Genomic DNA, 15,983 nt, shown 5'->3' with positions numbered 1-15,983 from the left:
CTTGTTTTCCTCCACTGTAGGTGAGCCAGAGAGGGGGCAAGGTCAGTATGTCAGAGTCTCTGGGTGGGGTGTGGTGGGTCAAGGCTGGAGCCAGGGTCTTCCCAGCTCAAGTAAGCTGTGCTGGCTTCTACCCCTTCTGTGCATTTCCCCAGAGTGCTGTGGGCCTCTCATTTGAAAGCAGTAATTTGGGTCATTTCCCCCTGTAGATGCATTACACATATGCTTGCCCATATCAAGGCTTATTTGCCACTTTTATGCCCAATCACTTGAAAGATTTTCTTTCAAGAAGAAGTTTTATGAAGAAAATCATTCACAAAAGTATAGAAATGTGAATTGTGCTTTCATCAGCATTCACTGTGAAATTTCATTTTGTAAAATCCCTTGGGGGATTTGAACTTGCTCTTTGAGCTATTTATTAGAAGAGGGACCCGCACATCAATTCCTTAAGGACACGTATGCTCAAAGGACATTTAATGCTTTCGGTTCTCTTTGGAGCCTGGCTATTTTGCAAGTTTGTTTTAGTCCTTCTAGGTAAGAGGGACAAGGACTTTGGGTCCACACAGGTGTATACGCTGAGGGAGAATCTTCCTTTGGGGCAAAGATGGTAGCATATGGGAGGAGGGTTGGCTAGTTACTCTAGTTCATGTGTGACTAATAAGTACAACCATAGCAAAAGTTCAGCGTCAGTTGTGTGTAATGGTTAAGTGCATAGATTTTGGAACAGATAGACCTTGATTTGATCCTGACTCTGGGAAAGTCATCTGATCTCTCAAAGCTTTGGTTTCTCCATCTATAAATAGGATTAATTGTAGCACCTTTCTCCTCAGATCATTGTGAGGATTAAATGAGATAATCTGTGTTTTAAGCATATAGACCTATTAATAAGAATTTCCTAAATATTAGCTCTAATGATGACAGAGATGATGGTAATAATAATGTACTTGAGTAGCTGCTATTTATAAGTTCTTTTACTTATGTGCTTATTCATGAAACATACTACAGATGTTACTAACGGTGATGTCTGTGAACAACTAAAGGCTTCAGGGAGTCTTTGAATCTCCTCAAATCACATGTGGGTATTTCATGCATATGTGTGGTTTTCTGGCAAGAATCCCAAAGTGATTCTTGGCCCCAAAAAGATTATAAACAAAGTCTACAGTGTGCTGAAGACTTGGTGTTAGGGACACATAAATGATTATGAAACTGTTTTTATCTTTAAAGAGTTCACAGGGGATCCCTGGGTGGCTCAGTGGTTTAATGTCTGCCTTTGGCCCAGGGCGTGATCCTGGAGTCCTGGGATCGAGTCCCACGTCATGCTCCCAGCATGGAGCCTGCTTCTCCCTCTGCCTATGTCTCTGCCTCTCTCTCTCCATGTCTATCATGAATAAATAAATAAAATCTTTAAAAAATAAAAAATAAAGAGTTCACAAAGTGGCGAGGCCGGCAGCTTTACAGACAGGATGTTGCAGAATGTCCTGAGAGGATATGAGTGACAGGGGCCACATAGAAGGGAGGGTTCATGAGACACCTTCATGGAAGGAGGGAGTGGGTGGTCAAGCCAAGTCAGAAGAGCCCAGTCAGAAGGAGTAACATGTAGAAGCCCACGGCACAAAACAGTAAAGTGCAATATACTTAAATATCACAAGTAGGCTGGCAGTAAACATACAAGTGTCCAGGGCATAGTTGGCCCAGTTCAAGGCAAGCAGGTTGGCAGAGGGGAGTGTGGAAAGTGTCTTTCAGGCCAGGCTTGGAGCTTAGACTTGATCCTGTGTCCATGGGAAGGCATTGAAGAGTTGTAAGCAAAGGAGTAACATGGTCAGAGCTGTGTTTTTAAAGAAATGCCCCTCTGTGTGTTGGCTGGACTAGAAGAGGAGAATCTGGCGCAGGGGAGACCTCATCCAGGTAAGAGGTGAGGCCTCAGGGTAAGGCAGCAACACTGGGGATTATTAAGGAATGGGAGGAAATTTAAAAATAAGAGAGGAGAGAAACCAAAAGACTTGCTGACCAATAGGATATTGGGGAGGGAGAGGTGTCATGGGTGATTCTCAGGATTATGGCTTCTAGTTTTCCTGTGGGCCTAGGACCAATTGGATACCTGGTTAGCCATCCTTGGAGACCTGAGACAAATGTGTCAGATTGTTCCTGGTCCTAGAAATCCTTAGTGTTCTGAGGGAGATAAGAGTTGCACACGAAGTATGCAAAAGTGCAGACAATGAAAAGCACAGTAAGTGTTGAAGAGACCAGGAAGATGATCACTGTGGGCTGATGTCCTAAAGCACTCCCTGTCATCATAGCCACGGGCAGTTGTTAAGCTTCCATCCTACTTGACATCTCATCCACATTCACACTGGTTACCCTTCTCTATGTCTTGAAACACTTCTGGCTCTTGCTGGCCTTTTCTGGCTCATGCTTTCTCTCTCTGGTCCATCTTAGTCTGTTCTCTGCATGACCTACTGTTTCTGCTCTCTGGCTGAGGGTCAGCCCTCCACAATCTGCCTCTGTCTAGGTCTTCAACCTCATCTCACATTCCTTTCCTCTGGTCCTCTGTGCCCCAGCCACTTTGACCTGCCTTCAGGCTTTCCAGTGGGCCATAGTCAGTCTGACGTCTGGGCTTTTATATATTTGTTCTCTGCCTTGAATACTCTTTGTTCTTCATTTGCCTGTTCTTCTTTCTGATCTCAGCTCAAACAGCCTTTTCTCAGGAATAGGGTGAGGATTCAATTTGCTCTTCAAACTGGGATACATTTGAAAGTGGAAAAAAAAAAAAGCACTCTATTAATATCAACACCAGGACAACAGGTGTAAACTGGAACTGTCCTGGGCTAATGAACACATGGTCACCCTACTCAGAGTGACCTTCTCTGACTTCCCAGATGTGATTGGATCTCCCTGTTCTCTCATTGCTCTCTGGACCTCATTTCACAGCCCTTACAATGGTTTGCAGTGACACATTGCAGTGACTAGTTGAGTCAACTCTTTCTCCCCAATGGACTGTATGCTCCCTGAAAGCAGACATGTTCCCATGTGTCTTTGCCACCTGAGACATATTGTGCCACATAATAGGTTCTTAGCACTTAATAAGTGAATCAATGATTATCTCAGATTTGTATTGTTGTGTGGAATGTATAAAGCATTTTCATTTCCATTATCTTGTTTGGTTCCTATTGCACCTTGACATGTTTTCTCATCTCAAATCCATGGAGGACACAAAGGTTTTGGTTACTTAAGATCTGATAGTAAGTGACAGAAACAAGTCTAGAACTCTCAGGTCTTCTGACCCCAAATCCATTCCTTTTTCCAAAAGAGTTTGAAGAAGGGAAAAGGAAAGATGGCTCCCATATTTAGAATCTAGGTAACTGGGAAGAAGGTGCTGACCTTAGAAAAATGCAGAGCAGGGGAGTCTGAGAAACATTGTCAATTTTCAACTGCCCCATGAAAAGCCACGTAGCATTCCAGGCTACAGAGATCTCAGAGTAGAGCCACGGATGGCCCCTTAACCTTCAGGGGGCATTAAGCAGACAGTTTTTTATTGTCATTTTATTGTGGTGAAATATACATAAAATGTATCATCTAAACCATTTTTGCATGTATAGTTCAGTAGCATTAAATACATTCATCTTGTGCAACTGTCAACATCATCCATCTCCAGAACATTTTCCATCTCTCCAAACTGAAATTCTGTACCCATTAAACAAATAACACCCTATTTCCCCCTCCTCCCAGCCCCTGGAAACCACTGTTCTACTTGGACTCTTCTAGCTAGAAGCTCACAGAGATAGAACCATATAATATTTGTCTTTCTGTGTGTTTTTTTTTTACGATTTTATTTATTCATGAGAGACACAGAGAGGGAGAGAGAGGCACAGACACAGGCAGAGGGAGAAGCAGGCTCCATGCAGGGAGCCCGATGTGGGACTTGATCCCTAGTCTCCAGGACCACACCGTGGGCTGAAGGCGGCGCTAAACTACTGAGCCACCCAGGCTGCCCTATCTTTCTGTGTCTTATTTCACTTGGCATAAATGTCTTCAGGGTTTCATCGATATTGTACCAGGTGTCAAAATTTTGTTCCTTCTTCAGGCTGAGTAATTTTACAGTGTATGGATATACCACATTTTCTTTGTCTCTTGATGGACATTTGATGGACACTTGGACTGTTTCCACCTTTGGCTATTGTGAATAATGCTGAACGTTTGTATATCAGTATCTGTTCAAGTCCCCGATTTCAGTTCTTTTGGGTAAATACTCAGAAGTAGAATTACTGGATCATGTGACAATTTTATTTTCCATAGTAGCTTTTTACATTCGCAGTGCCTGAGGGCTCTAATTTCCCTACATCCTCTTCAACATTTATTCCCTTTTTATTATTTTTTATGTGTGAAGTTGTATCTCATTGTGGTTTTGATTTGCATTTTCCTAATGATTAGTGATGTTGAGCATCTTTTCATGTGCTTATTAGCCATCTGTATGTCTTCTTTGGAGAAATGTCTATTCAAGTCCTTTTCCCATTTTTAAATTGTTTTTGTTGTTCTTGAGTTGCAAAAGTTTTAAAATATATTCTGAATATTAATACCTTATCAGATAAGGGATTTTCAAATATTTTCTCCTATTCAGTGGTTGCCCTTTCATTCTGTTGACAAGTGTATTTTGATGCAAAAAGTTTTAATTTCAATGAGGTTCAAGTTATTTATTTTTTCTATCTGTGCTTTGGTATCATATCCAAGAAATTATTGCCAAATTAAATATCATAAAGCTTATTTCCTATATTTTCTTCTAACAGCTTTATAGTTTTAGCTCTTATGATTAGTATTTGACCCATCTCGAGTTAATTTCTGCATATGATGTAGGGTTAGAGTCCAACTTCATTCTTTTTCCATATCCAGTTTTCCCAGCAGCAGTTGTTAAACAGAATGTTCTTTCCCCTTCTAATAGACTTGTCATCCTTGTCAAAAATAATTTGACCATGTATGTCAGGCTTTATTTGTGGGTTCTGTATCCTATCCCCTTAGTCTGTTTTTTTTTATGCCAGTACCATACTAACTTTTATTGATTTATTATTTTTTATTTAGAGCTGCTTTTGGTTCATTACAAAATTGAGCAGAAGGAACAGAGATTTCACATAAGCTCACTGACCCAACATATGCATAACCTCTCCCGTGGCAGAATGGTACATTTGTTGCAATCAATGAACATATATTGACACATTATTTTCATCCAAAGTCCATGATTTATGTTAAGGCTTACTCTTGGTAGTGTACATTCCAGTGGGTGTGGACGAATGAATAATGATAAGTATTCACCGTTATATAGAGTATTATCACTACCCTGAAAATCCTCTGTGCTTCACCTATTTGTCCCTCCCTCACTCCTTTTTTTTTCTTTTAAATATTTTATTTATGTATTCATGAGAGACCCAGAGAGAGAGGCAGAGACAAAGCAACGGTGCAATTACCAGAAGAATGGAGGCTAGACAATGGGTTCATAGAACCAGCATTTGCAGATACCTCCCCTAAGGAAAGCCCTACAAGGACTGCCCTTCACCCCTAACTACACAAAAGTTGCTGGTTATCCAGACCCAGACCAGGGTCGCTGCAGGGAGCCTGATGCCGGACTCAATCTCAAGACCCCGGGATCACAACCTGAGCCAAACAAAGGCAATCAACCACTGAGCCACCCAGGTGTCCCTCCCTCCTCCATCTTTATCTGTGGCAACCAAGGATATTTTTACTGGCTCTGTAGTTCTGCCTTTTCCAGAATGTCATGTAGTTGGAATCACACAGTATGTAGCCTTTTCAAATGGGCTTCATTCACTTAGAAATATGCATTTAAGATCCCTCCATGTCTTTTCTTGGCTTAATAGCGCATTTCTTTTTAGCACTGAATAATATTCCAATATCTGGATGCTCCATAGTTTATCTATCCATTTACCTACTGAAAGACATCTTGTTGCTTCTGAGTTTTGGCAATTATTAATAAAACTGCTATAAACATTCATGTGTAGATTTTTTTTCTGGATATAAGTTTTCAACTCATTTGGGTAAATACAAGGAACACAATTGCTGGATCATATGGTAAGAGTATGTTTCCTTTTTAAAGGAACTGCCAAAGTGTCTTCCAGAGTGGGTGTACTGGGGCACTTGGGTGGCTCAGTCTGTTAAGCGTCTGCCTTCAGTAAGGTCATGATCCCAGGGTTCTGGGATCGAGCTCCACATCTGGCTCCCTGCTCAGTGGGGAGCCTACTTCTCCCTCTCCCTCTGCCACTCCCACTGCTTGTGTTCTCTTTCTCTCAAATAAATAAAAATACTGAAGTAAGTATTTTTGTATTTCCATCAGCAATGAGTAAGAGTTTCTGTTGCTCCACATCCTTGCCAGCATTTGATGTTGTTAGTATTTTGGATTTTGACCACTCTAATAGTTGTATAGTGGTATCTCATTGTATTTCATTGTTGTTTTATGCACTATTTTGATAGCTTTGTTGTAAGTTTTGGCATCAGGAAGTGTGATACCTCCAACATTATTCTTCCTTCTCAAGATTGCTTTGGTTATTTGGGGTCCCTTTAGATTCCATATGAATTTTATGATAGATTTCTATATTTCTGTAAGGAAAAAAAGCCATTTGGATTTTGGTAGAGATTACATTGAATCTGTACATTACTTTGTGTAGTATTGACATCTTAAAAATATAAATTCTTCTAATCCATGAACATGGGATGTCTTTCTACTTATGTGTGTCTTCTTTAATTTCTTTCAACAACATTTTGTAGTTTTTGGTGTATAGTCTTTTGCCTCTTTGGTTAAGTTAATTCCTACATATTTTATTCTTTTTTTTTAATTTTTTTTTAATTTTTTATTGGTGTTCAATTTACTAACATACAGAATAACCCTTTGATGGTATTACAAATGTAATTGTTTTCTTAATTTTCTTTTTGGATAATTCATGGTTAGTATATAGAAAAACTGATTTTTGTGTATTGATTTTGTATCCTACAACTTTTCTGAATTCATTTATTATTTCTGTGTGCATATATGCGTGTGTAATCTTTAGGGTTTTCTATATATAAGATCATGTCATCTGCAAACAGATAATTTTACTTCTCCCTTTCCAGTTTTTTTTTTTATTCATGAAAGAGAGAGAGAGAGAAGCAGAGACACAGGCAGAGGGAGAAGCAGGCTCCATGTAGGGAGCCTGATGTGGGACTCGATCCTAGGTCCCCAGGATCAGGCCCTGGGCTGAAGGTGGTGCTTAAACTGCTGAGCCACCCGGGCTGCCCTCCCTTTCCAATTTGAATGCTTCATTTCTTTTTCTCACCTTTTGCTCTGGCTAGAACTTACAATACTATGTTGAATAAAAGTGGCGAAGTGGGCATCCTGTCTCATTCCTGATCTTAGAGGGAAAGCTTTCAGTCTTTCACCATTGAGTATGATGTAAAAAGATCTTAAAAAGAGATGGGATTTTTTTTTTTTTTTTTTAAGAGATGGGATTTTGAAGTCCTGGGACCTATTTAAAATTGGACTTCTCTGTGTTCTCAGCATGTAGCACAATGTCTGGCACATAGCAATTATTGAATGAATAGATTTTTAAAACAATACAGTTTCTCAAAACCAAATGAGCTAAAGGCACTGCTGAATGAAGTATTGATGGGGATTCATGAGGTTGGCAAGGATTGAAAGGTAAACCATAAAGGTGATAAGGAGTCATTGGTTGTCTGCTGACATGGAGTACGTATTGGTCCCACATTGAAGGCAGCACAGCCACTTAGTAAACTTAGTAAACTTAGTAAACTTTGCTTGGATAGTCTGCTTAGTAAACTTAGTAAACTTTGCTTGGATAGTCTGCTTTTTAGAGAAACTTCCCTGTTAAGTTATTTTTCCCTTTCCTGTTAGCACTTAGCAGCTGGAAGAAAATAACATATGTTGTATCTCCTTGCATTTATGACTACTGAATTAATCACTTCAGTCCATTGGATGCAAAGAAACAAATGAAATGCTACAAATTATAGATGAAAGTTGTTCATGCTAATAGAGTGTGTAACATATGCCTTACTCTGGCACAGCCCCCCCCCTTTTTTTTCTCCACAACATTCCATTTATACACAGAACTAAACAGACAAGCACAGAGTCACTATTGCGGTTAGAAATTGGCAGCATGGGAAAAGGGAGGAATGGGTGGGGAACTGGGGTGTCGTTAAAAAAATACAGCCCCCCCCAAACTGGGGTGCTTGGGGGGAACTTGGTCTGCTTCAACCCAAGAGGAATCAGAAGATCAAAAGCAGTTTGGGAAAGCCAGAACCATCAGGGATAAAGGGAGGAGGAAGGTCCAGGGGGTGAGGGGGCTGTTCGGCAACTGGGGTGAAGGGATTGCCCTCCCCCTGCTGGGATCCCCCCAGCCCCTCCAGTCTGGCAGGAAGGGGGCAGCCTGCAACCCCCATGGGCAGGTCTGGGGCTGCCAGATGCTCCAGGCAGGAGGCTGGAGGGGGCTCACAAAGGCTTGCCTCCCAGAGAGATGACGGCACTGCCCCCCGGTTTCTCTGCCAAGGTGCAGCAGTCCTTGACCTCCTCGTAGCAGTTTGCTTGTAACTCATGCTTGATCCCGGTCGGCTTTTTCTTGATGGCATCCTTGGAGATGGCATAAATCATTTTGCTCTTAAGGGGTGCAGACTCAGGTGGCAGAGCTTTGAAATAATGTGAATGATTTAAAGGACTTGAATCTGCCTTCATTTTAATTTATAATAGTTGGAAAGTATCGAGTCACCATCATTTCATTAGTAATGCTATGCTCTTCCTTTGGAACTTAGCTCTCTCAACTTAGAGCAGATAAAAATCCTGATTTGCTGTAGTCTTAGGATGGGAAAGTCAAGTGATTGCACTTGGTGTGTTGGCATCTCTCTTCATCTAGACTTCTAACAAGCAAGTTCTAAATATGAGCGGACACGTCCTCACTTTTTTCCTTTAACAAGGGTCATCAGAGTTACAGATTTAAAAAATGAATTATGTAAGTGTAGAACTTGTTGATAACTTTAAGAAGCAGGGGGATGTAGTAGAAAGAGCAGGCCTTTCTGTCTCACCAAGGGATTTTCTGGCTACTAATAAAGAAATTCTATAATGTGTGCAAAGAGAGGATATATTCTAAGAATACAAGGCTGTTTTACAGGATCCAAGGATAGGAGGGACAGCCAGGCTCAGGAGGGTCTGGACCGAGGACTTAGAAGCCCTAGGAACGAAGGTCACTCAGCCTGTCACCAGGGCCACATGGTCTCACCTTCACTTTTCTCTCTGAACCTGCTTCTTCCTTCTCTCTCAGCAGCAGGGCTGCCTTTACTCTCTGTGCTCACAGCCAAGCACATCTGCCCGGCTCTGGCTTTTTATCATTTCCAGGTCAAAGGCCAGCCAGAAGCTTCCTGGCATTTTAAATTTCCAAATTCCTGGAAGAGAGAATCTGGTCATCTCACCTTGAATCAGACGACCATTCCTGGTTTGTTCATTTATTCATCCGCAAACTCTTTATCGAATGCCAGGAGACACTGGGGGATACATTCTGCCTTCACAGACGTGTGTGAAGACGTGTGTGTGTGTGTGTGTGTGTGTGTGTGTGTGTGTGTTAGAGAGAGAGAGAGAGAGAGAACAAGAGAGCATGAGTGAGAGACTGTGAGCTCATTTTTTGGGGGACTGACTTGAGATTTGCAATTTTCAGAGAAAGAAAAGCATAGTTTGGCATTCAAATAGCCTTGGATTCAAATCCTGATTCCTCTCCTTACCAGTTCTGTGTTACTCTGGGCATATTACATACCTTTCTCAGCCCCAATTTTCTCCCCTGTAAAATGGGAATGATTCTTTCTAGGGTAATTATGAGAATTGAAATGAAAGAATATGTGTGAAGCCATGAGTATTGTGCCTGCCACACAGAGTGAGAACTCCACCCCTCACTGGTTGTGATCTTGAGCAAGCTCCATAACCTTTCTGAAATGATTTCTTCACCTATAAAATGGGAAAGGATATCATCTACCTCACATGCTTATTGTAAGGATTAAATCATGTGACATGCATCAAGTCTCTGGGAATATATATGTAATAGAACCCACGATGGTGCTGCTCCTCTAGTTTTTGTTAATAGTCACAGTTTTTTTTCCCTCTGTCTTCTAGTTCCCATTTGGCCGACGCTTGCCTTGTGACATCTACTGGCATGGAGTTTCATTTCACGACAATGACATATTCTCTGGCCAAGTGAACAAGTTTCCAGGTATCTGCTGTTGTTGTTGGCATCGAAAAATGTTTTTAGGCTGAGCATCAGGGTGCCCTCTTCTACAAAAACATGACAGCATTTTGAGCTCAGACTCAAGGACTCTTGGGACTTGCTGCCTGCACAGCCACAGTGCCCTTATCTTGGGAGGGAAGCTAATGCAGAGGTCATCAGGATTTGACCCACCAATGGTTTAAAGACTGGAGGTTCAAAAATAAAAAGACAGGCTTTCCTGGACTAATTTGACCAGTGGAAGAACATGACCTTCACCTTCTGCATTGTAATACAAGGGTGTAATTAGGAGACTTATGTTCTCAAAATGGAAAAAAAAAAAATAGACCACTTCACTTAAATTACTTGCAAGAAACAGAAGTACTAGAATTCTAGGAATATGCCACAAAAAGGGATTAGAAGCTTCTGTTTCCTTTAAGTATCATAATTGGAGGTGCCATTTTTAAAACCAAATATAGCAGTCTCCGTGTTGGGAATGACAGGTTGAGCCAGTGCTTACTGTTTACCTAGGGACCTTGTCCCAGTGATGTTCTCCTATAAGGAGGACAAGTGCTGAGAAAGTGTTAGAGCCAACACTTTGAAGACACCCTCTCACTCCATTCCCAGCCTCCCCGTATGCCTTTCCATTTTATTTTTAATCTCTGCCACCCTCTTCTGCTATTGATTGATATTCATTATTTTTAATGGCTGAGTGAGGAGGGTGGTTAGGGTGAGTGAGTGTGCTCAGCAAGGAAGGAACATTTAGTTAAGCAGGGGTTAGGGGTGGGGTGGGGGGTGGGGAGTGATCGCAGCCGAAGTGTCTCTCTCTTATATTCAGAAATTTTAACCTAATACGCACAACCATATTATAATACAATAGTAACTTAGTTCTTTAAAAGAGCATCACCCTGAATCCCATCCCTCATTTAACAAAACGACAAGGTAAATATTTCTGTATTTCCTCCCAAACCTTAACCATATTTTTATATCATGTTTACATGCTTCAGTCAGAAAGTGATTGCCTGAATACAAGGTGTTTTCTCCTAGGATGATATCATTTATGCTGATTTTTAAAAGAATCAATTTACCCTTTTTCTGGGGTGCCTGATGGCTCAGTTGGGAAAGCATGTGACTCTTGATCTCAGGGTTAGGAGTTTGAGCCCCACAGTGGGTGTAGAGTTTACTTAAACAAAAAAAATTCCTCTTTTTCCTTAGCATTCTGTGCCGGGTCTTTAAGAAAACAACTCTCAGAAAACCCAGTAGCCATACACTATATAGTGGCGATTTATACCATATCCACTAGGGGGTTTTAATTCAGTGTGCAGACTACCGTGGGCCTTATTGGGCTCCAATTCACTCAAAAAGATAAAGGGCAAGAAACACAGCTTGCCAGCCAGTCAGCATTAGGCATTTCTCTCTAGTGGTGTCTTTGCAAGGGTGCCAGAGCCTAGTCTCACCCCTCAAGTGAAAGGTGTAAGGAGACAAGACCTGCATTGGTGGATGTGGATCCATCTTGGCTTAAACACCACTTTAAGAGCCCTATCTCCTGGAGCTCCTCCTAAGCAGAGTTTCCAGGGTCCCCAGCAGGGTCAGGCTAAATTACAAGAATTGCTACATGAGGAAAGCCTGGAGCTAGAGCACCCTACTAGATATTTATGCAATTTGCTGATCAGGGATCATTTTAACCATATGCTTTGTTGTCTAGTAACACAGCTAACTTTCTACCTTTATTGGTTTCCCAGGGAACAGAGCTAGAAAATTAACCCACCTCTAGAGAAGGGGAAGAGAACGAGAAGGATTCTGGTAACCAGGATTCTTGCACACAGTTTAAGAGGGATACCTATCATTTTCCGTCTTGCTGCTCATAAAAGGTGGCTTTTTGATGCCACTCGAAGAATTTAGTAGGACACTGGGAGAATGTGATTTGGAAGAGAACAATTCTTTGAAGGAGAACAGAGTTCCTAAGACATCCTCAAATGAGGCTTCATTTACATTTTCCCCTCTTTGCTCGGGCCTCATCTCATGACTGAGAGTAGGAAAGAAGTCATAGCTATGGCTCTCCTTTTGGAACACAAATTAGAGAGAAATACCCTCAAAGGACTAGTTTCATTAAAGGTGATATAAGAATATTCTTTCTAAAGAAGCAAGTTCGCTCTATCCCCTATTCCACGTGCCAGTGACTGGAACATATAATTTTCCACTTTACCAACAGCAATTAATTAGTTCTAATGACAAAGCAGGCTCTCGAACCTCTAGGCAGAGAGGCGGTGTGGCTACGCCCTCTCCCTATGGAAGACAGCAGTTCTTAGCTATGAAGTGATTCCAGAAGGATCTGTCCTTTGGCTTTAGTTTGGGTCCAGGCTCATCTTCTGTCTCTCCTGCATCCTGTTATTCTAACAGTGCATCTTGTATGTAGAGTAAGTTCTACGGGATGTGGCAGGCAACTGTAAATGTGTCACCTGCTGAATAAACGGAAGACTTTTGAAGATGCATATGGAAGCGATTTATTTTGTTTGTGTCAGCACATTGATTTTAGCCACTTCTCTATGAGCGAGGTCCTCCAAGATATGTTATTATGTCTTCACATGATGAATTAAGACTTTCTTTTTTTTAATAATAAATTCATTTTTTATTGGTGTTCAATTTGCCAACATACAGAATAACACCCAGTGCTCATCCCGTCAAGTGCCCCCCTCAGTGCCCGTCACCCAGTCACCCCCACCCCCCACCCGCCTCCCCTTCCACCACCCCTAGTTTGTTTCCCAGAGTTAGGAGTCTTTATGTTCTGTCTCCCTTTCTGATATTTCCTACCCATTTCTTCTCCCTTCCCTTCTATTCCTTTTCACTATTATTTATATTCCCCAAATAAATGAGAATATATAATGTTTGTCCTTCTCCGACTGACTCACTTCACTCAGCATAATACCCTCCAGTTCCATCCACGTCGAAGCAAATGGTGGGTATTTGTTGTTTCTAATGACTGAATATGCCATTGTATACATAGACCACATCTTCTTTATCCATTCATCTTTCGATGGACACCGAGGCTCCTTCCACAGTTTGGCTATTGTGGACATTGCTGCTAGAAACATCGGGGTGCAGGTGTCCCGGCGTTTCATTGCATCTGAATCTTTGGGGTAAATCCCCAGCAGTGCAATTGCTGGGTCGTAGGGCAGGTCTATTTTTAACTCTTTGAGGAACCTCCACACAGTTTTCCAGAGTGGCTGCACCAGTTCACATTCCCACCAACAGTGCAAGAGGGTTCCCCTTTCTCCGCATCCTCTACGACATTTGTGGTTTCCTGCCTTGTTAATTTTCCCCATTCTCACTGGTGTGAGGTGGGATCTCATTGTGGTTTTTATTTGTATTTCCCTGATGGCAAGGGATGCGGAGCATTTTCTCATGTGCATGTTGGCCATGTCTATGTGTTCCTCTGTGAGATTTCTCTTCATGTCTTTTGCCCATTTCATGATTGGATTGTTTGTTTCTTGGGTGTTGAGTTTAATAAGTTCTTTATTATAGATCTTGGAAACTAGCCCTTTATCTGATACGTCATTTGCAAATATCTTCTCCCATTCTGTAGGTTGTCTTTTAGTTTTGTTAACTGTATCCTTTGCTGTGCAAAAGCTTCTTATCTTTTTTTTTTTTTAAAGCTTCTTATCTTGATGAAGCCCCAATAACTCATTTTTGCTTTTGTTTCTTTTGCCTTCGTGGATGTATCTTGCAAGAAGTTACTGTGGCCGAGTTCAAAAAGGCTGTTGCCTGTGTTCTCCTCTAGGATGTCCACTCTCACCACTGCTATTCAGCATAGTACTGGAAGTCCTAGCCTCAGCAATCAGACAACAAAAAGACATTAAAGGCATTCAGATTGGCAAAGAAGAGTCAAACTCTCCCTCTTCGCCGATGACATGATACTCTACCTAGAAAACCCAAAAGCCTCCCCCCCAAGATTGCTAAACTTATACAGCAATTCGGCAGTGTGGCAGGATACAAAATCAATGCCCAGAAGTCAGTGGCATTTCTATACACTAACAATGAGACTGAAGAAAGAGAAATTAAGGAGTCAATCCCATTTACAATTGCACCCAAAAGCATAAGATACCTAGGAATAAACCTAACCAAAGAGGTAAAGGATCTATACCCTAAAAACTATAGAACACTTCTGAAAGAAATTGAGGAAGACACAAAGAGATGGAAAAATATTCCATGCTCATGGATTGGCAGAATTAATATCGTGAAAATGTCAATGTTACCCAGGGCAATTTACACATTTAATGCAATCCCCATCAAAATACCATGGGCTTTCTTCAGAGAGTTGGAACAAATTATTTTAAGATTTGTGTGGAATCAGAAAAGACCCCAAATAGCCAGGGAAATTTAAAAAAGAAAACCATATCTGGGGGCATCACAATACCAGATTTCAGGTTGTACTACAAAGCTGTGGTCATCAAGACAGTGTGGTACTGGCACAAAAACAGACACATAGATCAATGGAACAGAATAGAGAATCCAGAAGTGGACCCTCAACTTTATGGTCAACTAATATTCGATAAAGGAGGAAAGACTATCCATTGGAAGAAAGACCGTCTCTTCAAAAAATGGTGCTGGGAAAATTGGACATCCACATGCAGAGGAATGAAACTAGACCACTCTCTTGCACCAGACACAAAGATAAACTCAAAATGGATGAAAGATCTAAATGTGAGACAAGATTCCATCAAATTAAGACTTTCTATTTTTAAAAAATCTGATTTAGATATGTCTTTGCTTTAAGAAAGTTCCAAACTGTCAATTCTCAGCTTACAAGCACAGTTTTTTGCTAAGTTTCAGGGCCTGAGATGTATGGCTGCACATGGCAGGGGTTGCTTGAGAGTCCACCCCTGGAAGGGGACTTTCTGGCAGAGAAGGAGAGGGCTCTGTGGGGAAGCTCTGGGGGTAGCTTGCTATCAAGTACTTGGCAGTGCCAGGGATACAAAGACAAGGAGAAAAGCATGTAGGGAGAGAAGTCAAATACAAAATAAGTGCCAGACTGGGGTGCCATGGGGGTTTGGAATGAGGGCACATGACCTAATCTAGATCTGCTTGGGGGACAGACAGGACAAGAGACCCAGGAGAAGAGAATCAACATGTGAACTGAGCCTCTGGGACTGGATGGTCCTGACCTCCCTGCAAAACATAGGAGCAGAGTTGATGCAAAGACATAGGATGTATAGAGCAAGCTGCTCATTCAGCGAAGGACAAGTGGCTAATGATGGTCAGAAAGGGTCAAGTATGAGAGGGGCTGTGGATAGGTGATAAGCAGGGACCAAAGGATAGCATCCTTATAGTCTGAAAGTCATGAGGAGCCACTGAGAAATTGTTAGGCCAGAGAGTGGCATGGGCCAGCTTGCATTTTAGAAAGGCCAGCCAGAGGGATGATTGGGAGTGGGTGGAAGGGCTGAGCCAGAAAACAGAGGTAGAGCTAAGCGGCCACTGCAGGATCCAGGCAAAAGATGAACTCATCAGTGGTGCAGGGAACAGAGAGAAGAGGGTGGATCTGGAAGTATTGATTTGTTGTTGGGAGCTGTATTTGTTGTTGGTGTTTTTGCCAAGAATTATTGTCAGTGATATTTGGATTGAATAGTACTTGTGACATAGCTCAGATTTTGTTTTTGTTTTTTTTAAAAAATTGGATTATGTAGGTCTGTATGGGCAAGCCTGAGGATTAGACTATTACACTCTTGCGTAGCTTCACAGATGAAACCTGCCAGGCCTTGA

The 15,983-nt window shown here is 41.6% G+C and overlaps 1 protein-coding gene across 4 annotated transcripts in view; it reads left to right on the top strand.

Annotated features, from left to right (window-relative positions):
- TTLL11 (tubulin tyrosine ligase like 11) overlaps nt 1-15,983 on the top strand; it is a 244,872-nt gene that overhangs the window by 40,576 nt on the left and 188,313 nt on the right. For all 4 annotated transcript variants that reach the window (XM_072777781.1, XM_072777780.1, XM_072777783.1 and 1 more), the window contains one exon: nt 10,139-10,235. In XM_072777781.1, the coding sequence (XP_072633882.1) occupies nt 10,139-10,235 (97 nt within the window). The remainder of the gene's footprint in view (nt 1-10,138; nt 10,236-15,983) is intronic.

Source organism: Canis lupus, chromosome 16, assembly GCF_048164855.1.
Source record: "Canis lupus baileyi chromosome 16, mCanLup2.hap1, whole genome shotgun sequence".
NCBI lineage: Eukaryota > Metazoa > Chordata > Mammalia > Carnivora > Canidae > Canis > Canis lupus.
This window is presented reverse-complemented; position numbering and strand designations above follow the sequence as displayed.